The sequence below is a fragment of the Bufo gargarizans genome, chromosome 1 (assembly GCF_014858855.1).
Source record: "Bufo gargarizans isolate SCDJY-AF-19 chromosome 1, ASM1485885v1, whole genome shotgun sequence".
Taxonomy (NCBI): Eukaryota; Metazoa; Chordata; class Amphibia; order Anura; family Bufonidae; genus Bufo; species Bufo gargarizans.
The window spans coordinates 389,075,873-389,097,224 of NC_058080.1; the positions used below are offsets into that span (position 1 = coordinate 389,075,873).

Here is a 21,352-nt window from a genome sequence, read left to right on the forward strand (position 1 = left end):
GTTTGCCCAATGCTAAGACGCTGGCGCAGGCATTTGTTGATCACATTGTCAAATTGCACGGTATTCCTTCAGACATAGTCTCTGATAGGGGCACGCAGTTTGTTTCCAGATTCTGGAAGGCTTTCTGTTCTCGCTTGGGGGTTCGGTTGTCATTCTCTTCTGCTTTCCACCCGCAGTCGAATGGCCAGACAGAGCGCGTCAATCAGAATCTGGAGACATATCTGCGCTGTTTTGTGGCGGAGAATCAAGAGGATTGGTGTTCTTTTTTGTCCCTTGCTGAGTTTGCTTTAAATAACCGTCGTCAGGAGTCCTCTGATAAGTCACCATTTTTTGGTGCATATGGGTTTCATCCACAGTTTGGGACTTTCTCGGGAGAGGGGTCTTCTGGTTTACCTGATGAGGACAGATTCTCCTCGTCTTTGTCATCTATTTGGCAAAAGATTCAAGATAATCTAAAGAGCATGAGTGAGAGATATAAGCGTGTGGCTGATAAGAGACGTGTGCTTGGTCCGGACCTGAATGTTGGTGATCTGGTGTGGTTGTCTACCAAGAATATCAAATTGAAGGTTCCCTCCTGGAAGTTGGGTCCTAGGTTTATTGGGCCTTACAAAATCCTGTCTGTCATCAATCCTGTTGCATACCGTCTTGATCTTCCTCAGACTTGGAAGATCCATAATGTTTTTCATAAGTCCTTATTGAAACCTTATGTTCAACCCATTGTACCCTCGCCTTTGCCTCCTCCTCCGATTATGGTTGATGGGAATCTTGAATTTCAGGTCTCTAGGATTGTGGATTCTCGTCTTGTCCGCGGTTCTCTTCAGTACCTTGTTCACTGGGAGGGGTATGGTCCTGAGGAGAGGATGTGGGTCTCAGTGACGGACATTAAAGCCTCTCGTCTCATCAAGGCTTTCCATAGGTCCCATCCTGAGAAGGTGGGTTCTGAGTGTCCGGAGTCCACTCGTAGAGGGAGGGGTACTGTCACAACCAGACAGCTGAGAAGCTCTGACAGAGGCCTTTCAGAACCTCCTCCTTGAGTTCTGTGTTGTGGTATTCAGCTCCTCCTCTCATTAGCGTCTCTCAGCTGTTATGTGTTGGACTAATTGTTTCCCTTTAAATTCTTCCCCAGAATGCTTTTCTGGGCGGCTTATATTTCTTCCTGGAGTATGTGTGCTTGCCCATCTGGTTCTCCTCTCCTCCACAAAGTTAAGTGTTACACTGTTATCTGTTATTTTCTGTTTGCTGGATCCCAGGTGACCCTGACTCCCTCCGTGTCTGGTGTAGGGAGCCGGTGGTCGTGTCCCCTCACTATTGTAGGGTGCTCAGGGCTTTATAGTCAAGGTTCGTGGATATGCATACCTCCACCATTCGGATCTATGCATAGGCTGAGCAGCCAGGGAAAGTGCCAGGTCTTCTACAGGGGTCTCCCTTTCGTTCCTTAGCTTTTGGATCCAGCGAGACATTTATGCATGTTGTTTTGCCTTGTTACCTGTACACATTCCGTGACACGTACACTGTATACATTGTATGTGTGACCAAGTCCTTTTTTACTGGAATGGGACTGAGCTGCGCCTGGGTCATGCAACTGATGAATGTGATGTCACTGTCCTAGGAAGAGGACGCAGCGCTCACAGCCTCTTCAAATAGCTGACAGGTGAGGGTACTGGGAGTTGCCCCCCCCCCCCCCCCCCACCGATCAGGTATTGGTAACGTATGCTGGGGATAGGCCATCAATATACAAATCCTGGAAAACCCCTCCCAAGACTGTGATTAGCGGAGTCACAGAAAAGCGCAGGTTTTGGTATGAGCTCATCCTTTTACACATGCCACTTAACACCATGTACAAGTACGTTTTGTCACTTAAGTGAAGAGAGATTGTATCAGCTCTTTCATAGCTTACATAACCTTGTGCTGGGCTCAATAGGCGTGTGCTGCATGTGAAATATGAAACACCCATTGAGCAGCATATGGAAAACCCAGGCAGCGTCGGCCAGTTGAAGCAGCAGTGTTTGATCGCTCAGCTGACAAGTGATCTCAGGAATTGTCAGCATCCCTTTTGGCCGGGCCTGTACGGCAGGTTTTTCAGGTACCTGTGTTTGCTCACTTTTTACACAACAATGTGCGACAAACAAGTAGGCGTCATCTCACAAGCCAGCGAGACAGCTAAAAAGCCTCTCAGTACGCCGCTGCTCTTTATGAACTCAAGACGTGCTGGCTGAGGGAGCTTTGCCAAGCAACATATTCTCTCAATCTGTAAGTAGATGCTTCTTCTGCATGTAAGGCAAGTTGTAGGCTCCAGCAGAAAAGACTGGGGAGTGTGGCGGGATTTGGCAGTAGACCACAGGAAAGAGTGTCAGTCTCTGCAGCAGTGATCCCATCCCTAATTCTTTTCTATTAGACACATAAACGTTTGACATTGTTTCTCACGTTACTTTTTCAAATTCACATTTCTGTAATGTCTTAGGAATTTGACTTTATTTTTGCATTTTTCACAGTTATGGGAACAGTACAGTTCAGTGTATTCATAATAATAATAGACTCATTTGATATATTTGGCATTCAGATTTTTGTATGTATTTAGTAGGACTGATTTGTTAAATTGATGTCATGATTACAGTAGCTTTCTTGTTTAGCGGTCCAGGAGGGAAACCTGATCTAAAGAGACCATGGGGTTTAGAGTTCTTCTTAGTGTGTTTTGACTCTATTGACTGCAAATAGGTGATTGAAGTAGATGCTACACAGTGATCACTTAACAAAGGGACACAACCTTATTATGTAGTCCATAGGGTCTCTGTCCCCATCAAGGGATCACAAGCTCAATTCTAAATTAACCTATTATCAAGGACGGACTGGGAATATAAAGTGGCCCTGGAAAATAGAAAAGTAAAAGTGGCCCCATGTTGTAGGTGGGTCCAAATTGACAGAAAGCCAATATAAATAGGCGGTTGAATTCAGGAGGGTACTTATACTTCTACCAGATGCTCCTAGCAGTAATTAATGCTGAAAGCATCAGATTGCTATGTACCTGACCGTTGGCCCCCTGGGAAATTTCCCTGTAGAATCCGTCTGCCCCTGCCAATTAGTATGGTTTTTGGTCTGGGGAGAAAATACAAACTCCATGGCACATGTTGCCCTTAGTCAGATTCAAACCCAGGACTACAAGGTACCAGTGCTAACCACTAAGCCACTATGCTGCCCACATGATGCCCACTGTTACTATAGGCAGCACAGTAGCTCAGTAGTGAGCACTTTTGCCTTTCAGTACAGGGGTGCTGGGTTTGGAACTCACCAAGCATGACATGTGCATAGAGTTTGTACAATATCCCTGTGTCTGCATGGGTTTCCTCTCACATTTTTAAAACATACTGGATAGGTTAGTTGGCTTTCTATGAACTTGGCCCTAGTGTATAGGTAGAGGTCTGTTCACATGGACAGATATCCTGCCTGTAAACAAGTGCTGTTCAACAATGCAGCATCTCAATAGGCACTCACTTTGTACATTTAAATGTAGAAATGATCTCACTCTATGGTGATGAACGATCGCTAATACGATTCTTCAGCCTCATACAGTTTGCATACTCTCTGCAGACAAATGATGGAACACACTGCATTTCTCATTAGGGTTTATTCACACTTGTGCATGAAAATTAAATCAAAGATGAAAGATGGATTTGCAATTTGTATAATTTTGTTTGTGTTTTTCACAGTTTGTTCTACATTTGGTTTCGTATTGTATCCATTTTTGTTCTGTATTATCTGAGTTGTCCTTATTTATCCATAGTTGTTTCTTTTTTTATTGTTAAAGGATGTACTTTTTTATGTTTTTGTAATGTTGCAGAAATATGGGTGATACAAAATGAAACAAATATGCTGCAAACTGTGTAAATTCCAGGTCCCACCCCATGACTTCTCTGGGCTAAAACTGTAACCCATGCAGATTAATTGGACTATTGTGCACATTGAAAAAATTCCATGTGCATAAAAAAAAAAACATACATGTAATAAATAATTATAGAAATGTGAATAGAACCAATTAAAGGGAGTCAGACCCCGGGAAATTCATGGTGAAACCAGGCACATTGCCTTGTAGGACTAATGGTCCATTCACACGTCCATGTGTGTTTTGCGGATCCGCAAAAAAAGGACATCGGCGATGTGCGTTCCGCATTTTGCAGACCGCACATTGCAGGCCCTTAAAATAAAATGCCTAATCTTGTCCGCAATTGTGGACAAGAATAGGACATGTTCTATTTTTTTCGGGAACGGAATTGCAGAACCGGAAGTGTGGATCCGCAATTCCGGATCCGGGCAGCACATCGTGCGGCCCTATAGAAATGAATGGGTCCGCAAAATGCGGAACAGAATTGCGGACGTGTGACTGGACCCTAACTGAGCTGACTGTAATGATACATTTCACTTAGTAATCTGTTGCTTCATTCTGGAGAAAAAGAACTTTTAATCCATATGCAAATGAGCCAGTCTGTGCACCCTTGCTCCTCCTACTTCCTACTATGTCAGCCCCTCCCTCCCATTCTTGATGGACAGGTCAATGTGAGATGGCTATGCAGGAACCTGGCCCTGTCTATCAAGAAAGAGGGGCTGGTAAAGGAAGCAGAAGGGGAAACGGTGCACAGAGTGACTAGGGCTCTTCCTTAACTGCTCATTAGCATATGGATTAAAAGTACTTTTTCTCCAGAATGAAGCAACAGATCCCTAAGTGAAATGTATCATTGCATTCAGTTAGGCTAGCCCCACATGGCAGTGTACCTGGTTTAACCATGAATTATCTGGTGATAGAATCCCTTTAAATGTATTGACAATATAAAAAATAAAATGCAATTAACAGAGCAACATAATACACAAGTGTGAAAGAGTGCTTAGTAGATTGCAGTGCTAAGCAAGGTAGTAGTAGTGTGGTGAATGGTCATTCACAATCAGAAAAGATTGAGTAAGGGTTAGAAAGCATTTACATGGCAGGCACATTTATTGGAGGCAATTCTTAACACTCCGCCCAACCAAAATGATCATCAATGTACTCTCCATAATGCAACCTGTAAAGACAGGTTTCATCAAGAACACAAGGGTGGTAATGTTTTGATTGCTTTGTGCATTAAGCATAAGACTGAAATATGGTTTATGACTCATACCATGCTCAAGTACTGGTAACCGGAGCCGCCTTACTAAACCTGACAGATTTATGCTTTGTTGTGCGTTGGGCATCATACATAAAACATAGAAGGATGTTCCTATTTCAAGTCTAATAATAAAAGTAAACATCTCAAATGAGTACAATATACAACTACGGCCAAGTTATTTCCATCACTTATTGTGAACCAAAACCCGTGGTGAAGCCTTCAGAGACCAGGTGTAACATAAGGATCTTCACCTGTTCTGTGTTTTTGACCTGTACCTATGTTTGGCTCACAATAACTGATGCAAATAACTGGCCATATAACTGAACTTGGCCTAAATTATTTTAACTGAGAAATATTAGTTACCCTCACTCGAAATAGGCCCTGGAGGGTGTACTAGTGAAGCCAATGGATGTACTAGTGAGCTGTCGCATTGTGCATGGCCAATAGTGACCAGCTTATAATGATGCACCCCTGCCTCAGGGATGTCAATCAAGCCAGAATGGGCATTTTAAAGCACTGGCCTCCATAACTATTCCGCCAAGCGCTTCCAATTCCATGGCTTCAATAAGCTAAATTGCCTACAGCTCATGTAATGATCAAAGTTCATTTCATTCCTGGTACTGATTCTACATACAAGGACACATTAGGTGATGCTTTTGGTGGGTAAAATACTGCTGGTAGGTTCCCTATAAGTTTCACATACAGCTGGCAAATGGTGGGGGGCTACCATAGTGAACACCTACACTTGGTGGCTACAGTGGGACATGTTTCCTAAGCATGAAAACTATAGTCAAAAACTAGAGATTCTACCATAGAAACAAAAAATAAACAGATGAATGGAACAGTCACAGAAATTTCTGTGTCAGATCTGCTATGTGTGAATATACCCTAACTCCTGCTGAAATCTCTAAAGGGGATTTAGGCATCCACAGGCCTTCAGGGTTTTTATCACTTTTCTAATCATTATAATACATAATGGGTAATCTAATTCTCTAATACAACAATGTAACTGTCTCCAAAGTGAAGTTTTTGCTCTAATGACAGAATACGTAATACTACCCTACAAACATTGGACATACAATTAGCCCTACAACACTTGGGTGTACATGGAAAGTATTTCTAACAAGCCATTCCTTGTGATTGCTCTACAAGTCACCGTCTGTGAGTCTGGGAAAATGCACAGAACATGGGGCACTTCAAATTAAAGTCCACTGGGATGAAGCAGTGCATTCACCTGCAAGAGACACAATTACATAATCAGTTTTCTATATGACACACATAATGATATAGACAGCTGTTACTAAGCTCAATTTATTTTTAGAAATAACTTGGTTAATAAGTAGTAGGGGAAAGGGTGCAGTAATCTTGGATTAAATGGGTTGTCTGGTTTAAAAATCCTCTTTTAAAATACCCTGTAACAGTATTTTAAGTTAACACAACAGGTCCTCCATTCCCCTCAGGCTGGGTTCAGACCTGAGCGTACTGAACGTACGCTCTGTATGAGCGATTGTACGGGCGTTTGCAATCGCACATACAGAGACGAGCGAGCGCCCATTGTCGCGCGTTCCCGCTGAAGTCTATGTACGGGAACGCGCGACAAGACACCCCAAAGAAGCTCTTGTACTTCTTGGGGCGTCGGGCGTTTTACAGCGCGATCGTAGGCGCTGTAAAACGCTCAGGTGAGAACCATTCCCATAGGGAGTCATTGGTTCTTGCCTGTTGAGCGTTTTACAGCGCGTAGGAACGCGCTGTAAAGCGCTCAGGTCTGAACCGGCTGTAAAGGCAGACACTGGTTACAAAGAGCCTTTTTTCGCTTTGGAAGACCGAGAGTGTCCATTCATTACACAGACAGTCCACTGGTTCCAAGTGAACTAAGAAATGCTTTCCAGAAGGAGGCGCTGCAAGGAAATTGCCCTGGAGTTTAAATCCGATATCTGGTGGTTTCAGCAGTAAGACACCCTGCAGTTTATCTCCAAGAGACTATTTTAATAAAAAGGGATTGTTTAACCCTCTAATGCATAATCATTTACATGCATGTGATCAGCAAATAAAAGGATGTATGGATCAACATTCTACTCCTGTAAAACCCATCTAATAATATTTCAAGTTATGTCAAAAGCAATACCGGTGGCTATTCCACCCATTCAGCTACATATATAGAGAGCACATAGCATAAGGCTACTTTCACACTTGCATTTTTGTTGGATCCATCATGGATCAGTAAAAACGCTTCCGTTACTGATAATACAACCGTCTGCACCCGTTATGAACAGATCCGGTTGTATTATCTTTAACACTGGGTGAGGTGAGGTTCCAGCACCCCAAAACACAAACACAGCAAAATAAACACCTGCCCGTCTGGGCTCTACCTAATACGTAGGTCTCCCTATCTCACCTCTAAAGCGCCGTACACACACAGGGTATCCGGCTCTGACACTCAGCAGGTCATCTTCACCAGGCTTAAGTCCCACACCAGGGGAGAAATCCGGCTTCACTCAGCCTCGTGGCCCCCCAGCCCTCCTAGGTGGGATCACATAGAGCCTCTGCAGGCTTCCTTTTCAAATTCTCCCCTGAATCATACACAGAGGGTTGTTTCATCCCTCATTGAATATTACTGACCACCTCACCTGCAATCACCTCAGGTTAAAGGGAATATGTGCAGTGGAAGGGTGTGTGGACTGTAAGGTCCCAATGCCAAACCTACCTCTCAGTCCAAATAAAATCAACACCATTTCTGGACTTCATTTGCCTCACCCAGCTGAATTATCTGGGTGGGATATACACACCTTCCACGGTTATACAGTATACATTACCACTATATAGATATAGCAAATACCGCAGCAGCACAGTCAGATTGTGTGTACTGGGTGCAATTCCTCCTGGAGGCCGGCTTCTCCCCCACGAAATATGCATTCCAAAAACTAAGCAGCACTTCCAGACTTCAGTGAACAGGTGAAGACCCCAAACTTTATTCCCCTAGCTGGGGAATAAAGTTTGTGGTCTTCACCCGTTCACTGAAGTCTGGAAGTGCTGCCTCGTTTTTGGAACGTATATATATATATATATATATATATATATATATATCTCGGTCATGCTTGCTGCATAGATACTTTACATACATATGTAGTTCCAAGACAAGACATAATGGGACATGTCTGTGTTTCTGACAACCCAATATTGTTTCTTGTCCTTATTATCAAGATTACATAGCTTAAGTATTAGAGAGACTGTGACTTCAGGATTTCTGGTAGCAGGCATTCATAAAAAATATTCCACCAAAGATGCTTTAATTTTGGCACTATAGAATTATAGACCAATAAGATATAATATGTAAATATGTTTTTTTGTAATTATAGTCCTGACCGGTACATGAACATTACTACTAAAGATGAGTACCCATCAAAAAGAAACCTGTGAAAATCAAGACAACGGCCTGAGCGAGGAGCAGATTGAGATTCTTGAATATAATTTCAATAAAGTGTGCAAGCACCCAGAACATACAACCTTGATGCTGATAGCCGCTGAAGCCGGACTGACAGAGCAGGAGACAGAGGTATATAAGGCGTTACTGATGCAGGCACCTTAAAGCAACCCTCCTGTTCTAGAAAAAATTTCACCTTAACTGGGGAATAAACAGAACACTCACCTAGTGTCCGCTTTTTCATCTTTTAGTTAGATCCTCTAATTCTCAGGCTCCTCTTCTGCCATCCAAGATGGCTGTACCTCTTCTCAGACTGCGTGATGCATACTTTGCGTTTAGTAGCCCAAGACACTTCCTGCTGCCCTTGGATTGGCTAGCACTGCTCACTTGACCAGTCATGGCCATTCAAAGAGCATGGCTGGACAAGTAGAAAGTGTTTGGGGCTAACAATGAACAGTGTGTATCAGTCTGAGAAGTGGTGCGGCCATCTTGAATAGAAGATAAGCCCAAGAATTAGTGAATCTGTGAGTAAAAAGATTAAATGGAGGGCATCATCTAAGTGTTGTTTCGTTCTTCAGTTCATGTGATTTATTTTTTTCTTGAACTAGAGGGTAGCTTTAAAGAGGTTATCCCATGAAAGTTTGTATCACCTATCCATAGGATAACTAATAATTGTACGTGTGCTGCAGAACAGAGCTTTACTTAGACAGCACTCCATCAGTCCCATAGAAGTCAATGGATCGGTGGACCAATGTTTGCACTACTGCTCCATTCAACTGGGGACCCTCATTCTCAGGATTGCTGGAGTTCCAGCAGATGGACCACCAGTAATTTGACATGTACACCTATGTTGTGGATAGGTGATCAATGTTGTTTATGGGATAACTCTATTATATGTAATTTTAAAGTATTTATTCACATGCACAGTAGAACCAATATATAACGGATAGCACTAGGCAACTGAAGATATCATCATTCCTAATGAAAATTGGCTGTGTGTTGCTCATGTCAAAATTATTATGACAGTTGGAGGTTATGAAAGACCACAACTGCTATATCGTTCTTGTGCAGTGGATAATAAATACCAGATTGCATTATGGTCTGCCTTGTGCAAATCCCCGGTGCCAAGATCCAAGAGTCTACCATGGTATAAGAAGAGCAAAACACCAATGACATGTGATGCAATGAGCTCAGCTATTTCCTTCAGTCCCATAGACGTTAAATATAGTGGCAGAGTGAATGCTCGACTGCTACTCCGCTGAGACGCATGTGGTGAGGAGCAACAGGGAACTTGGGACCCTGTTCTAGTGCACGGTGTGGGGGGGGGGGGTCCCATCAGTGGGACCTCTAGTGATCACAGATTTATCACCGATCCTGCAGTGATATAAGTGGAGTAAGTGGTTGGCTAGGGGGTTGGAGAGGAGAGCACAGTTTGGGTGACGAACAAAGCCAATTGAGGAGTTGGGTGACAGCCCTTGAATTGCAGGGATAAGCATGGAAAGAAATAATGAATACACATAAACAACTATCATGCCAAAGAATAATGTTCATTATCTATGTGTATTCTGCTAAAACGTTGGCTCTAACTAATGGATATTCATTCAGGTAAAACATTGGGGACTTGATTAAAAAAAAAAATATTAAAATTCTGATGTTTACTGAATATGTGTTTTGTAGATTTACAAAAGAGGTGGTAAATGTAAACTTCACCCCAACTTGACATTAAGCCTTAGAATGACTCTTCTAATAGTTTCTTTTAAATGAAGGACTGACTTGTTTTTACCATCTGACATGTAGAAGTTTACTGTCTCCTTAAAAGCTTATATACTTACTAGTGTTGAGCGAGCATGCTCGGCCGCATACTAGATCAGCTCGAGCATCTCTATGCTCAGCACATGGCGGTACTCAGCCGAGTACCACATGTGCTCGAGCGCAATGCTCAAGTCTCCTCACCGCACGTTTCGTGGCTGCTAAGCAGCCTATAAACATGCAGGTAAGTACTACCCTCACTGTAATGCCAGTAGACATGTTGGATACTGGCATTACAGTGATTGGCTGGTCAGAACACGTCATCGAGTGCTATATAGAACCCGATGACCCATGTCCGGCTCAGTCTAAGTCTGGCAGAGCTGAGGATAGGAAGGGACAGAGAGTGTAGGGAGTGTAATCGAATATTATAAGTGTACAAAAACTTTTCAGAGACCCAAAGGTCCTTGTAAGGACTATTGTGCGTGACAGCAGCAATATATTTTTGTAGCGCAACCTGCGCTAAATTGCTCAGTGTTAGCAAGAGCTGTGCATAGGAAGGGAGAGATAGTGTAGGGAGTGTAATAGGAAGATTTTTATGCAAAAAACTTTTCAGAGACCCAAAAATCCTTTTAAGGACTATTGTGTGCAACAGCAGCAATATACATTTTCAGCACATACTGCGCTAAATACCGTGTAATAGGCTGCTGCGGACAGTTACATTATCCGCGCCACATCTCCTGTGTAAATTGTGCGCATCCCTAAAATATCCGTGACATCCAGTGTACTTTTTCCGTAGGCGGTGTCTGCTGGGGGCTGTTAAATTATTCACGCCACATCTCCTGTTTAAAGTGTGTGCATCCCTAAAATATCAGTGACATCCAGTGCAGTTTTTCTATAGAAGGTGTCTGCTGTGGACAGTTAAATCATCCGCGCCACATCTTCTGTCTAAAGTGTGCGCATCCCTAAAATATCAGTGACATCCAGTGTACTTTTTTCTCTAGACGGTGTCCTCTGTGGATTGTTAAATTATCTGCGCAACATCTCCTGTTTAACCAGCTCAGCTCCCCTAGCTTCAACCCCCTTAATGACCAGACCACTTTTTACAATTGTGCACTACACTACTTTCACGGTTTATTGCTCGGTCATACAACTTACCACCCAAATTAATTTTGCCTCCTGTTCTTCTCACTAATAGAGCTTTCATTTGGTGGTATTTCATTGCTGCTGACATTTTTACTTTTTTTGATATTAATCGGAATTGACCAAAATTTTTGCAAAGAAACTTAATTTTTCACTTTCGGTTGAAAAATTTTTCAATTAAAACTACATTCTATATAAATTTTTCTCTAAATTTATTATTCTACATGTCTTTGATAAAAAAAATGCAATAAGTGTATATTTATTGGTTTGGGTAAAAGTTATAGCGTTTACAAACTATGGTGCAAAAATGTGAATTTTCCGCATTTTGAAGCAGCTCTGACTTTCTGAGCACCTGTCATGTTTCCTGAGGTTCTACAATGCCCAGACAGTGGAAACACCCCACAAATGACCCCATTTCGGAAATAAGACACCCTAAGGTATTCGCTGATAGGCATAGTGAGTTCATTGAAGTTTTTATTTTTTGTCACAAGTTAGCAGAAATTTTTTTTTCTTTTTTTTTTTTTACAAAGTATCATATTCCACTAACTTGTGATAAAAAATAAAATTTTACATGAACTAACCATACCCCTCACGGAATACCTTGGGGTGTCTTCTTTCCAAAATGGGGTCACATGTGGGGAATTTATACTGCCCTGGCATTTTAGGGGCCCTAAAGCGTGAGAAGTAGTTTGGAATCCAAATTCGTAAAAATGCCCTGTGAAATCCTGAAAGTACTCATTGGAAATTGGGCCCCTTTGCGCATCTTGGCTGCAAAAAAGTGTCACACATGTGATATCGCCATACTCAGAAGAAGTAGGGCAATGTGTTTTATCGCCATACTCTAAAAGTCAACTTTTCGCTTTTTTTTTTAATACAAAGTTGTCATTATAGAGAGATATTTCTCTCACCCAGCATGGGTATATGTAAAAAGACACCCCAAAACACATTTCCCTACTTCTTCTGAGTACGGCGATACCACATGTGTGACACTTTTTTGCAGCCTAGGTGCGCAAAGGGGCCCAAATTCCTTTTAGGAGGGCATTTTTAGACATTTGGATTCCAGACTTCTTCTCACGCTTTAGGGCCCCTAAAATGCCAGGGCAGTATAAATACCCCACATGTGACCCCATTTTGGAAAGAAGACACCCCAGGATATTCCGTGAGGGGCATGGCGAGTTCATAGAAGTTTTTTTTTTTGGCACAAGTTAGCGGAAATAGATTTTTTTTTTTTGTTTTTGCTCACAAAGTCTCCCTTTCCGCTAACTTGTGACAAAAAATTCAATCTTTCATGGACTCACTTTGCCCCTCAGCGAATACCTTGGGGTGTCTTATTTCCGAAATGGGGTCAATTGTGGGGTATTCATACTGCCCTGGCATTTTAGGGGCTCTAAAGCTTGAGAAGAAGTCTGGAATATAAATGTCAAAAAAAAATTACGCATTTGGATTCCGTGAGGCGTATGGTGAGTTCATGTGAGATTTTATTTTTTGTCACAAGTTAGTGAAATATGAGACTTTGTAAGAAAAAACAAACAAAAAACAAACAAAAAAAAATTTCCGCTAACTTGTGCCAAAAATAAATAAATCTTCTATGAACTCGCCATGCCCCTCAAAAGTGATCTTTTTATAGCGCTGCAGCGATTTTATGGTGTTTTTGCAGTGATCATAAAAAAAAATATTCTGTCACTGCGGTGGGGCGGACTGAACGCAAGTGTGCGCACAAGTTTAGGCCTGATCGGGCGAACACTGCGTTTTTTGTAGAGCCTATAGAACATGTCTTATTCTTGTCCGCAATTGCGGACAAGAAAAGGCATTTTCTATATAGTTCTGGCAATGTGCGGATCCGCAAAATGCGGAAAGCACATTGCTGGTGTCCGTGTTTTGCGGATCCGCTAAACACATACGGACGTCTGAATGGAGCCTTACAGGGGGGTGATCAATGACAGGGGGGTGATCAGGGAGTCTATATGGGGTGATCACCCCCCTGTAAGGCTCCATTCAGACGTCCGTATGTGTTTTGCGGATCCGCAAAACCCATACGGACGTCTGAATGGAGCCTTACAGGGGGGTGATCAATGACAGGGGGGTGATCAGGGAGTCTATATGGGGTAATCACCCCTCTGTCATTGATCACCCCCCTGTAAGGCTCCATTCAGATGTCCGTATGTGTTTTGCGGCCAATCCCCTGTCAAAGGCGCATGCCCGAATGCCTCCTGTCCTTATCCCAGACCTTTGAACGCAAGCGAAAATACCCAGCCACCCGCCCACCCACTGGCCATAGCACTAAATGCGCAGCTTTCCAAATTACTGGCCCTGGAAATGTTGCCATTTCGGCTAGTAGACACTGAGGCCTTCCGCAGCCTGATGTCTGCGGCCATCCAGTGTTACACAGTCCCTAGCAGCTACTATTTTTCAAGGTGTGCCGTGCCCGCCTTACCCCAACATGTGTCCCGTAACATCACACATACCTTGACCAACGCAGTTACTGGGAAGGTCCATTTCCACGGACACATGGACAAGAGCATTCAGCTACGGATGCTACATTTCCCTGACGGCACACTGGGTGAATGTTGCAGGAGGCTGGGAGTGAGTAGTACCCTGAGATGGCACAGGTGCTACTGACGCCAAGGTCTGCGGGCCCTAGGTCGATCAGGGTTTCTGCCAGCACCTACGTCAGTGGCTTTAACCACTACTTCTCCTTCTCCACCTCCGAATTATCCACGTGCAGTACCAGTCAGTCATTAGTCGGTAGCTGGAAGCAGTGTAGCACTGCAGTGGGGAAGCAGCAACAGGCCGCGCTAAAGCTGATATGCTTAGGGGACAAACAGCATACCACCGCAGAGCTGTGGCAGGGGATAAGAGATCAGGCTGAGCTGTGGCTCTCGCCACTCAACCTAGAACCAGGCATGGTTGTGTCTGATAATGGCCGTAACTTGGTAGCGGCTTTGGAGCTCAGCAAGCTTAGACACATCCCATGCTTGCCAACGTCTTCAACCTTGTGGTTCACTGGTTTCTCAAAACCTACCCCATTTTGCCTGAGCTATTAGTGAAGGTGCGTCACGTGTATGCACATTTCAGCAAGTCACCAACAGCTTCAGCCGGTCTGTCAACGCTTCAGCAGCGCTTGAAATTGCCAGCTCATCGGCTGTTGTGCAATGTGAGCACGCGCTGGAACTCCGCGTTCCACATGTTGGCCAGGCTTTGTGAGCAGCAGAGGGCAGTAGTGGAATACCAGCTGCAACATGGTCTTCACCTTTCCAGTCAGCTTCCGCTATTCACAAGCGAGGAGTGGGCATGGATGTCTGACCTCTGTGAGGTTTTAAGAAACTTTAAGGAATCAACACAGATGGTGAGCGGCTTCTGTGTCTACTCAAAAACTTGCTGCTCACAATTAAGGACGAAGCTTTGCATGTGGAAGAGGTGGAAAAAGGGAAAGACATTACAATGGGTAATAGCCAGACCACCCTCAATTCGTCTTCTCAGCGCCAATTGGACGATGAAGAGGAGGAGGAGCAGGAGATGGTTGCCTCCGCTACAGAGGGTAGTACCCATTGAAGTTTAATTCCATCTGTTCAGCGTGAGTAGGCAGAAGAGGAGTAAGGGGATGAGGAGATTGAGAGTGATCCTCCTGATGAGGACAGCAAAGTCTTGCCTGTTGGTACTCTGGCACACATGGCTGACTTCATGTTAGGCTGCCTTTCCCAAGACCGGCGCGTTATACGCATTTTAGACAACACAGATTACTTGTTGTTCACCCTTTTCGACCCCTGCTACAAAGAGAACTTCTCATCTCTCATTCCTCTGGTAGAGAGGATGAGCAAAACGGTGCAATACCAGAAGATCCTTGTTGAAAAATTGTTCCAAAAATTTCCATCTGACAACGCTGGCGGCAGAGTCCATAGTTCCTTGGCCAGCCGAGGAGGGGAGACAAGGGGAACACACAGCATTTCCAACAGAGGCAGGGCAACACTCTCCAAAGCCTGGGACAGTTTCATGACACCCCACCAGCACCCCCGATGCACGGCCTACTGTCACAAGGAGAGAGAAAGTTTGGAAGATGGTGAAGGAGTACATAGCAGATCGTGTCAGCGTCCTCAATGATCCCTCAGTGCCTTACATATACTGGGTGTCCAAGCTGGACACATGGCACGAACTGGCGCTCTATGCTTTGGAGGTGCTGGCCTGCCCTGCCGCCAGCATTTTGTCTGAGCGGGTATTTAGTGCTGCTGGTGGCATTATAACAGATCGTATCAGCCTGTCAACTGAAAATGCTGGCACGTTGACTCTTATAAAAATGAACAAGGTCTGGAATGACCATGACTTCTCGACTCCACCAAAGGAAAGCAGCTGAACATAAAGGCACTTTAAATGTGTTGTTTATAATGTACTGAATACACTGTATTCCCATGCGCCCCTTCCACCACAAACAAGGGTATATGGTTAAATCTTCCTTTTCTTATCCTCTTCCATCCTATCAACATGCTTATTTGTCACATATAATGCCCTCGCATATATGCCCTCACATATAATTTTTTTAGAGGGTCAGCTCACCAGCAGGCCTTCACCTACAATCTTTTACTGGGTCAGCTCAGCTGCAGGCCCGCACCTCAAATTTTTTGCAGGGTCAGCTCACCAGCAGGCCCGCACTTCAAATCTTTTACAGGGTCAGCTCACCAGCAGGCCCGCAACTCAAATCTTTTACAGGGTCCTCATATGTAATGTTTTAAAGGGTCAGCTCAGCTGCAGGCCCGCACCTCAAATCTTTTAGAAGGTCAGCTCACCTGAAGGCCCTTGCATATAATTTTTTAGAGGGTCAGCTCACCTGAAGGCCCTTGCATATAATGTTTTACAGGGTCAGCTCACCAGCAGGCGCTCGCATATAATTTGAAGTCAATGGGTCCTCACAAAAATGCGGATGACCAACGGAAGCCATCCATATGTCATCCGCATCCGGGTTTTTTTTGCGAATGCTTGCTGGGAAACCTGTATATATTAAATTATAAGAATTTCAGCCTTCAGGTTTTTTTTTGCAGACCGCAAAAAAAAACTACTTAAGACACACAGAAACACAACCTACAAAATTTGCGGACAAACGGAGCGGATGTGGAATGTAAAAAAAACAAGAACAATGATCTGCTATTTGCGGGCCGCAAAAAACATGTGCATGTAGCCTAACTTGCATACTAATACTGATTATTACATCTAGTTAGCACTCAGTTGCATTATCTTATTTTTTTTTATATTATTAGGTACATTTCCCTGTGTATATCTACATATCCATTGGAGGAGATTTAACAAAAGTGATGAAAAGGAAAACTGACTCATTAGCCGCCCTATAGCATCCTTTTAGCCTCGACCTTTCATTTTTCAGGGCTCCTTTGAAAAATGAAAGGTGGAATCTGATTGGCAACTAAGCCTGTTTTCTTTTGCACCACTTTTGATAAATCTTGTCTCATAAAATGTTACAAGATAAAATGTGTCTGGCTTAAAGAGCAGGCTGCTGTTTTATCTCTTCCACAGTAACCCGGGTGGTACTAACATTCATCGCTTTTAAAAATAGCTATATGCACTTGCCTTGGTTTGTCATATGACCCACTTGTCCTGCTCATTGAACAATAGGGTACACATAAGACATAAACAGATCACACATTGTCACAAATGGTTCATGTGCAGGCCCTAGATGTTCTTTGTTTAGCTCTACTATCAGGCGGCAGTTTGTTCTTCTGGCTGACCTTGGGTACAGAAAGGCATCAATTGTGTCTCTCCTTTCAGTAAGGAGAGAAACTGATACATTAATGGGTAGCGGTGGACATCACCCGGCCTCAGTCCTCACACTGAGATGCTTGTTCTTGTATTGGAATTGGTGTCTAGATCTACATCTCCCTACCATCATAAAGAATATGATAGATCATTGTTAGTATATGGACCTACTTAATGAGATATTTACTCAATCATTTCCTTAAAGGAGGTATCCCATGAATAATGTAAAAAATGAAAATCATATAGAGTCTGGTACATGACAATCTCTTTCTAACAAAGCTAGAACCAGCCCTGTACCTCACATGGATCCAGAGATCTCCCCATTTCTTGCTCCAATTGCTCTGCTAGATTTATTTCAGGTTGGTAGCTCAGGGGGCTTGCCCTGTCTCAGAGGGCGTGCCCTGTCTGCTACAGCTGGTGGTGGTTGAAGGATAGAACTGAACATGTGACTGCTTGGTTTATGGACTATTTTATGGATTTTTCAATAAAAAGAAGCCTCCAGTTGCTGGATTTCCTTCCTTTCTTAACTGAACATGTGCTTCCATCTCAGTGAGCAAGACAAAGAAATTAGAAAAAGAGCAAACAGCAGGTGGCGCTATACAGATGGACTGCAGTGAATAACTCAGTAGCTATAATCACTTTTTAATTACATGCAATTACAAAAATATTCAGATCCAGGTGCTGGTTTATAATATTATTCATGGGAAACCCCCTTTGAATAAATGTCTACCACTAGATGACTACATGACAGAATGATATATGGGTTTATTGTTTTGCTGTAGTTCTATGTTTATTTCTTCAAAATTATTAAGACATTGTCTAAAATTAAAAGGAAGCAGCATAGCAGAATTATTTATTATTATTTATTATAAAGTCTGTGAGGCTAAAACAGTTATGGCCATATTAATATAATGGGGGAGATTTATCAAAACTGGTGTAAAGGAAAAATTTCTTAGTTGCCATTTTTCAAAGGAGCCTTGAAAAATGAAAGGTGGAATCTGATTGGGTAACTAAGCCAGTTTTCCTTTACACCAGTTTTGCTAAGGCTATATTTGAAATTTAGTTACATTGTGTGACCTAACTAATATATGAATTGTCCCTATGATTATTATTTAGTCGTCAAGCAGCAATACTTGATATTACAACATATTAATAAGGGCACTGGAACTGACATCAAGTTTGGTGGTGATCAATATATATCCAGTATCAATTACATTATATATGAATATCTTAATACTTAATGTCAATGGAAGCTGCCACAGAGAATCCTGGATTGGACAGTCTGCATGTTACCTGCCTAATCCTATACTTGGGGGATATAAGACCCTATGCATGGACCCCTAGTCTGCATGTTATGTCAGATATATCTACAGCACCTATGAGCAGCAACACATGAGTGAAGGAAGGGAGCAGGAAACGTTGTGTCATTGCTCAGGGCGCTGTGCATGACACCATGGGACGTTAGGGCAGCCGCAAGAAAGTGGGGGCAAACTTCACGGCATGAGAGCTCGTCCGCACAGTAGAATCTAGCACGTGCACAAGCAGTGCAGTGGGGTGGAAACAAACAGTAACAGTACAGGTTAGGAACAAAATTTGAAACAGTCAGACATATACATTGGAAAAACTTTAATAGTGCAGCAACCTGGAGAGGAAGATGGAAGGAGTAGTAGTAGCTCTCACATTTTACGGTGGCTATCGTCCCTCTGGCTTTCCTGGTGCTGTGCAATGAATGGAGGCGCACCCTTTCTACCCTCGGGGCACACCCTGGACCTTATGGGACTCCTGCCTGGTTTTAGTTGGGATGCCCTCGATGGTGGATGTTTTTGACTGGGTGCAAGGCAGGAGGTCAGGTAAAGTGAGAGTCCATGACCAGGCCTGTTTCAATGTAATAAATAATTCTAGTTAATGGGAGTAGTATTTCATACAGCAACAAAAGGCAGTGTTCAGTGGTGTGTTACACAGTAGACTTCTCCCAATAGTTGTCTATAGGCAGCAGCAATAATGGTAGTAATCTTCCCTAGGTCTCACTCTAAGTTCAGTTTACAAGCTTTCTAAATAACTTCAGGTGTAGAATTCTGCTATCATTGACTTTTTCTGCAATTCCCAGGCTGCAGGGTACAGATTTTATATCCGGACAGCCAGTCCATCATAGTGTAGGGGTGGGTGTCGGAGGCAATTAACCCTTTCCACAAGCAGTAAAGTCTTAATGGCATAAATGAGCAATACTTTACTGCCTGAATCCAGTGCAAGACCTTGGAATGTAGTTCTATACCTTCGGTTGATGTTCTCACCTCAGGGCTAGTTTCTCAGTTAGATTTTTCTTTGGTAGCTTTTTAGTCTCAGGAATGGGGGTTCCTAGATTAGGCTTCTCTTTGGGCCTACTTATCAGGAGCTCTCACACATTGGTCTTGTCTATAGCTTCTCTGACTCCTAACTCAATAACCAGAGGAGGTGGGCCAAGCCAGACTCCACGGCAACCTAACCAAGACTGCCAGTGTTAACTGTTTGATGTCCATACACAACTGTTTGGAATACATTGTGCACAGAGAGATAAACGCTTTTAACATTAGATAATAACTTTTAACTTTTAGCAATTAATTATTTGCAGTGATTCACTGGGTCACTGCACTAGAGTCTTCCACTTTCCGTGTCTCATTTATAATAGTGGTGTCTTCTTATGTGTCAGAGGGGGTCACAGTTTTTGAAATTCAACACACTAGTATTATACCACACTGTTCTAGTTATAAGATATATCTGTAATATTGTTAATGTAGGTTTCAGTGCATATGGTCATAACGCGAGGCTATAATGGCGAGTCACACAGCAGGGTTTATATGTGGCTTCTGGAATTATTGACCTATAATCATGTGTACAGCTGTCTAAATATAGATTGTGCTTCTTGTTGTGATGAGTGCGCGATGTATAGAATAACAATATGGAATAATACATTCATTCTGCCTCATTCTGCCGAAAATTCAAACAATAACCAAGTATTACGTTAGAATAATCCTTGTAATGCAGCTGCAGATGGTTTGACATGTCATATCAATATATATATATATATATATATATATATAATAATAATAATTAATTAAATTAATAATCAATTAAACAAAATAATCATTCTTTCCTTTTTTTTTTTGCTCTAGAAATGGTTCAAAGTCCGGTTATCTAAATGGAGAAGATCTGAGGGTCTACCTTCAGAGTCTGGCTCAGTCATGGACTAAAGGAGAATTCTTCAATATGAACACACTTTATTTTTTCTACCACATTATATAAAGATAAAGTAATCTTGAAAACAGATATAATAAATAATACTTATCTAAATATTATGTATATATACTAATGTAATATATTTTAAATGCATATTCTTAAATATTGCTTCATTTTTGACAAATAAAGAAACTTCTATATAAAACATTTGGCAGCAATATTTATTGGTAACGTAACTAGTTTATGTTTTGTACTTTTTATATATACAGTACTGTGCCACAAAGTAAGAATGCTTTCAAAAATAGAGGTGTTAGTTACATTTTTATCATTGTATAAAATACAAAGTGAATGAACGAGAGAAATCTAAATCAAATCAGTATTGGTGTAACCATGATTTTCCTTCAAACCAGCATCAATTCTTCTAGAAACATTTGCACACAGTTTTGAAGGAACTCCACAGAAGGTTGTTCTAAACAACTTTGAGAACTAACCTCAGATCTTCTGTGGATGTGGGCTTACTTCGGTCTCTTGACTCGATTTTGTTGACATTAGGGCTCTGTAAGACATACCTTTACTTCCAGAAGTCCTTGTTCTTCCTTATGCTGAAGATAATAAGATAATTTTGTATAGTTTGAGGTTGTTGTCCTGCTGCAGAATACATTTGGAGCTAATCAGATACCTTCCTAATGGGTACTGCATGATGGATAAGTATCTGTCTGTATTTTTCAGCATCGAGTCCTGAAAACATAGTGCAGCAGATGAAAGATCATGCTTATTTTCCTTCAAAATAGGAAGATGTCCAGCTGTGCTTTTAGCTCAGAATTGTCAGAAACCAGTAAAACCCAGGTATACCAATTTATTGTTAGGAGAAGTCTGGACAGAAGTGATCTTCATGGAAGAATTGCAGCCATGAAGTCATACCTTTTGATTTTTACATCAA

General features: G+C 42.4%; 1 protein-coding gene across 2 annotated transcripts; it reads left to right on the top strand.

Annotated features, from left to right (window-relative positions):
• The first annotated feature begins 1,923 nt into the window (after positions 1 to 1,923).
• Positions 1,924 to 20,617, top strand: HOPX (HOP homeobox). 2 transcript variants are annotated; one of them, XM_044270699.1, is made up of 3 exons: positions 1,924 to 2,083; positions 8,489 to 8,685; positions 20,349 to 20,617. In XM_044270699.1, exons 2-3 carry the CDS (start codon positions 8,521 to 8,523, stop codon positions 20,424 to 20,426), a joined length of 243 nt encoding a protein of 80 aa, XP_044126634.1. In that variant the 5' UTR covers positions 1,924 to 2,083; positions 8,489 to 8,520; the 3' UTR covers positions 20,427 to 20,617. The 2 variants fall into 2 exon arrangements, with proteins under 2 accessions (XP_044126634.1, XP_044126643.1); XM_044270708.1 differs by lacking the exon at positions 1,924 to 2,083 and adding an exon at positions 2,102 to 2,250.
• The last annotated feature ends 735 nt before the right edge of the window (positions 20,618 to 21,352 follow it).

Bases quoted from the DNA above. Each gene is read 5' to 3' on its own strand.
- HOPX (XM_044270699.1), top strand. From the start codon at position 8,521: ATGAGTACCCATCAAAAAGAAACCTGTGAAAATCAAGACAACGGCCTG. The intron at 8,686-20,348 runs GTATATAAGGCG...TTTTTGCTCTAG, and splicing joins TGACAGAGCAGGAGACAGAG to AAATGGTTCAAAGTCCGGTT.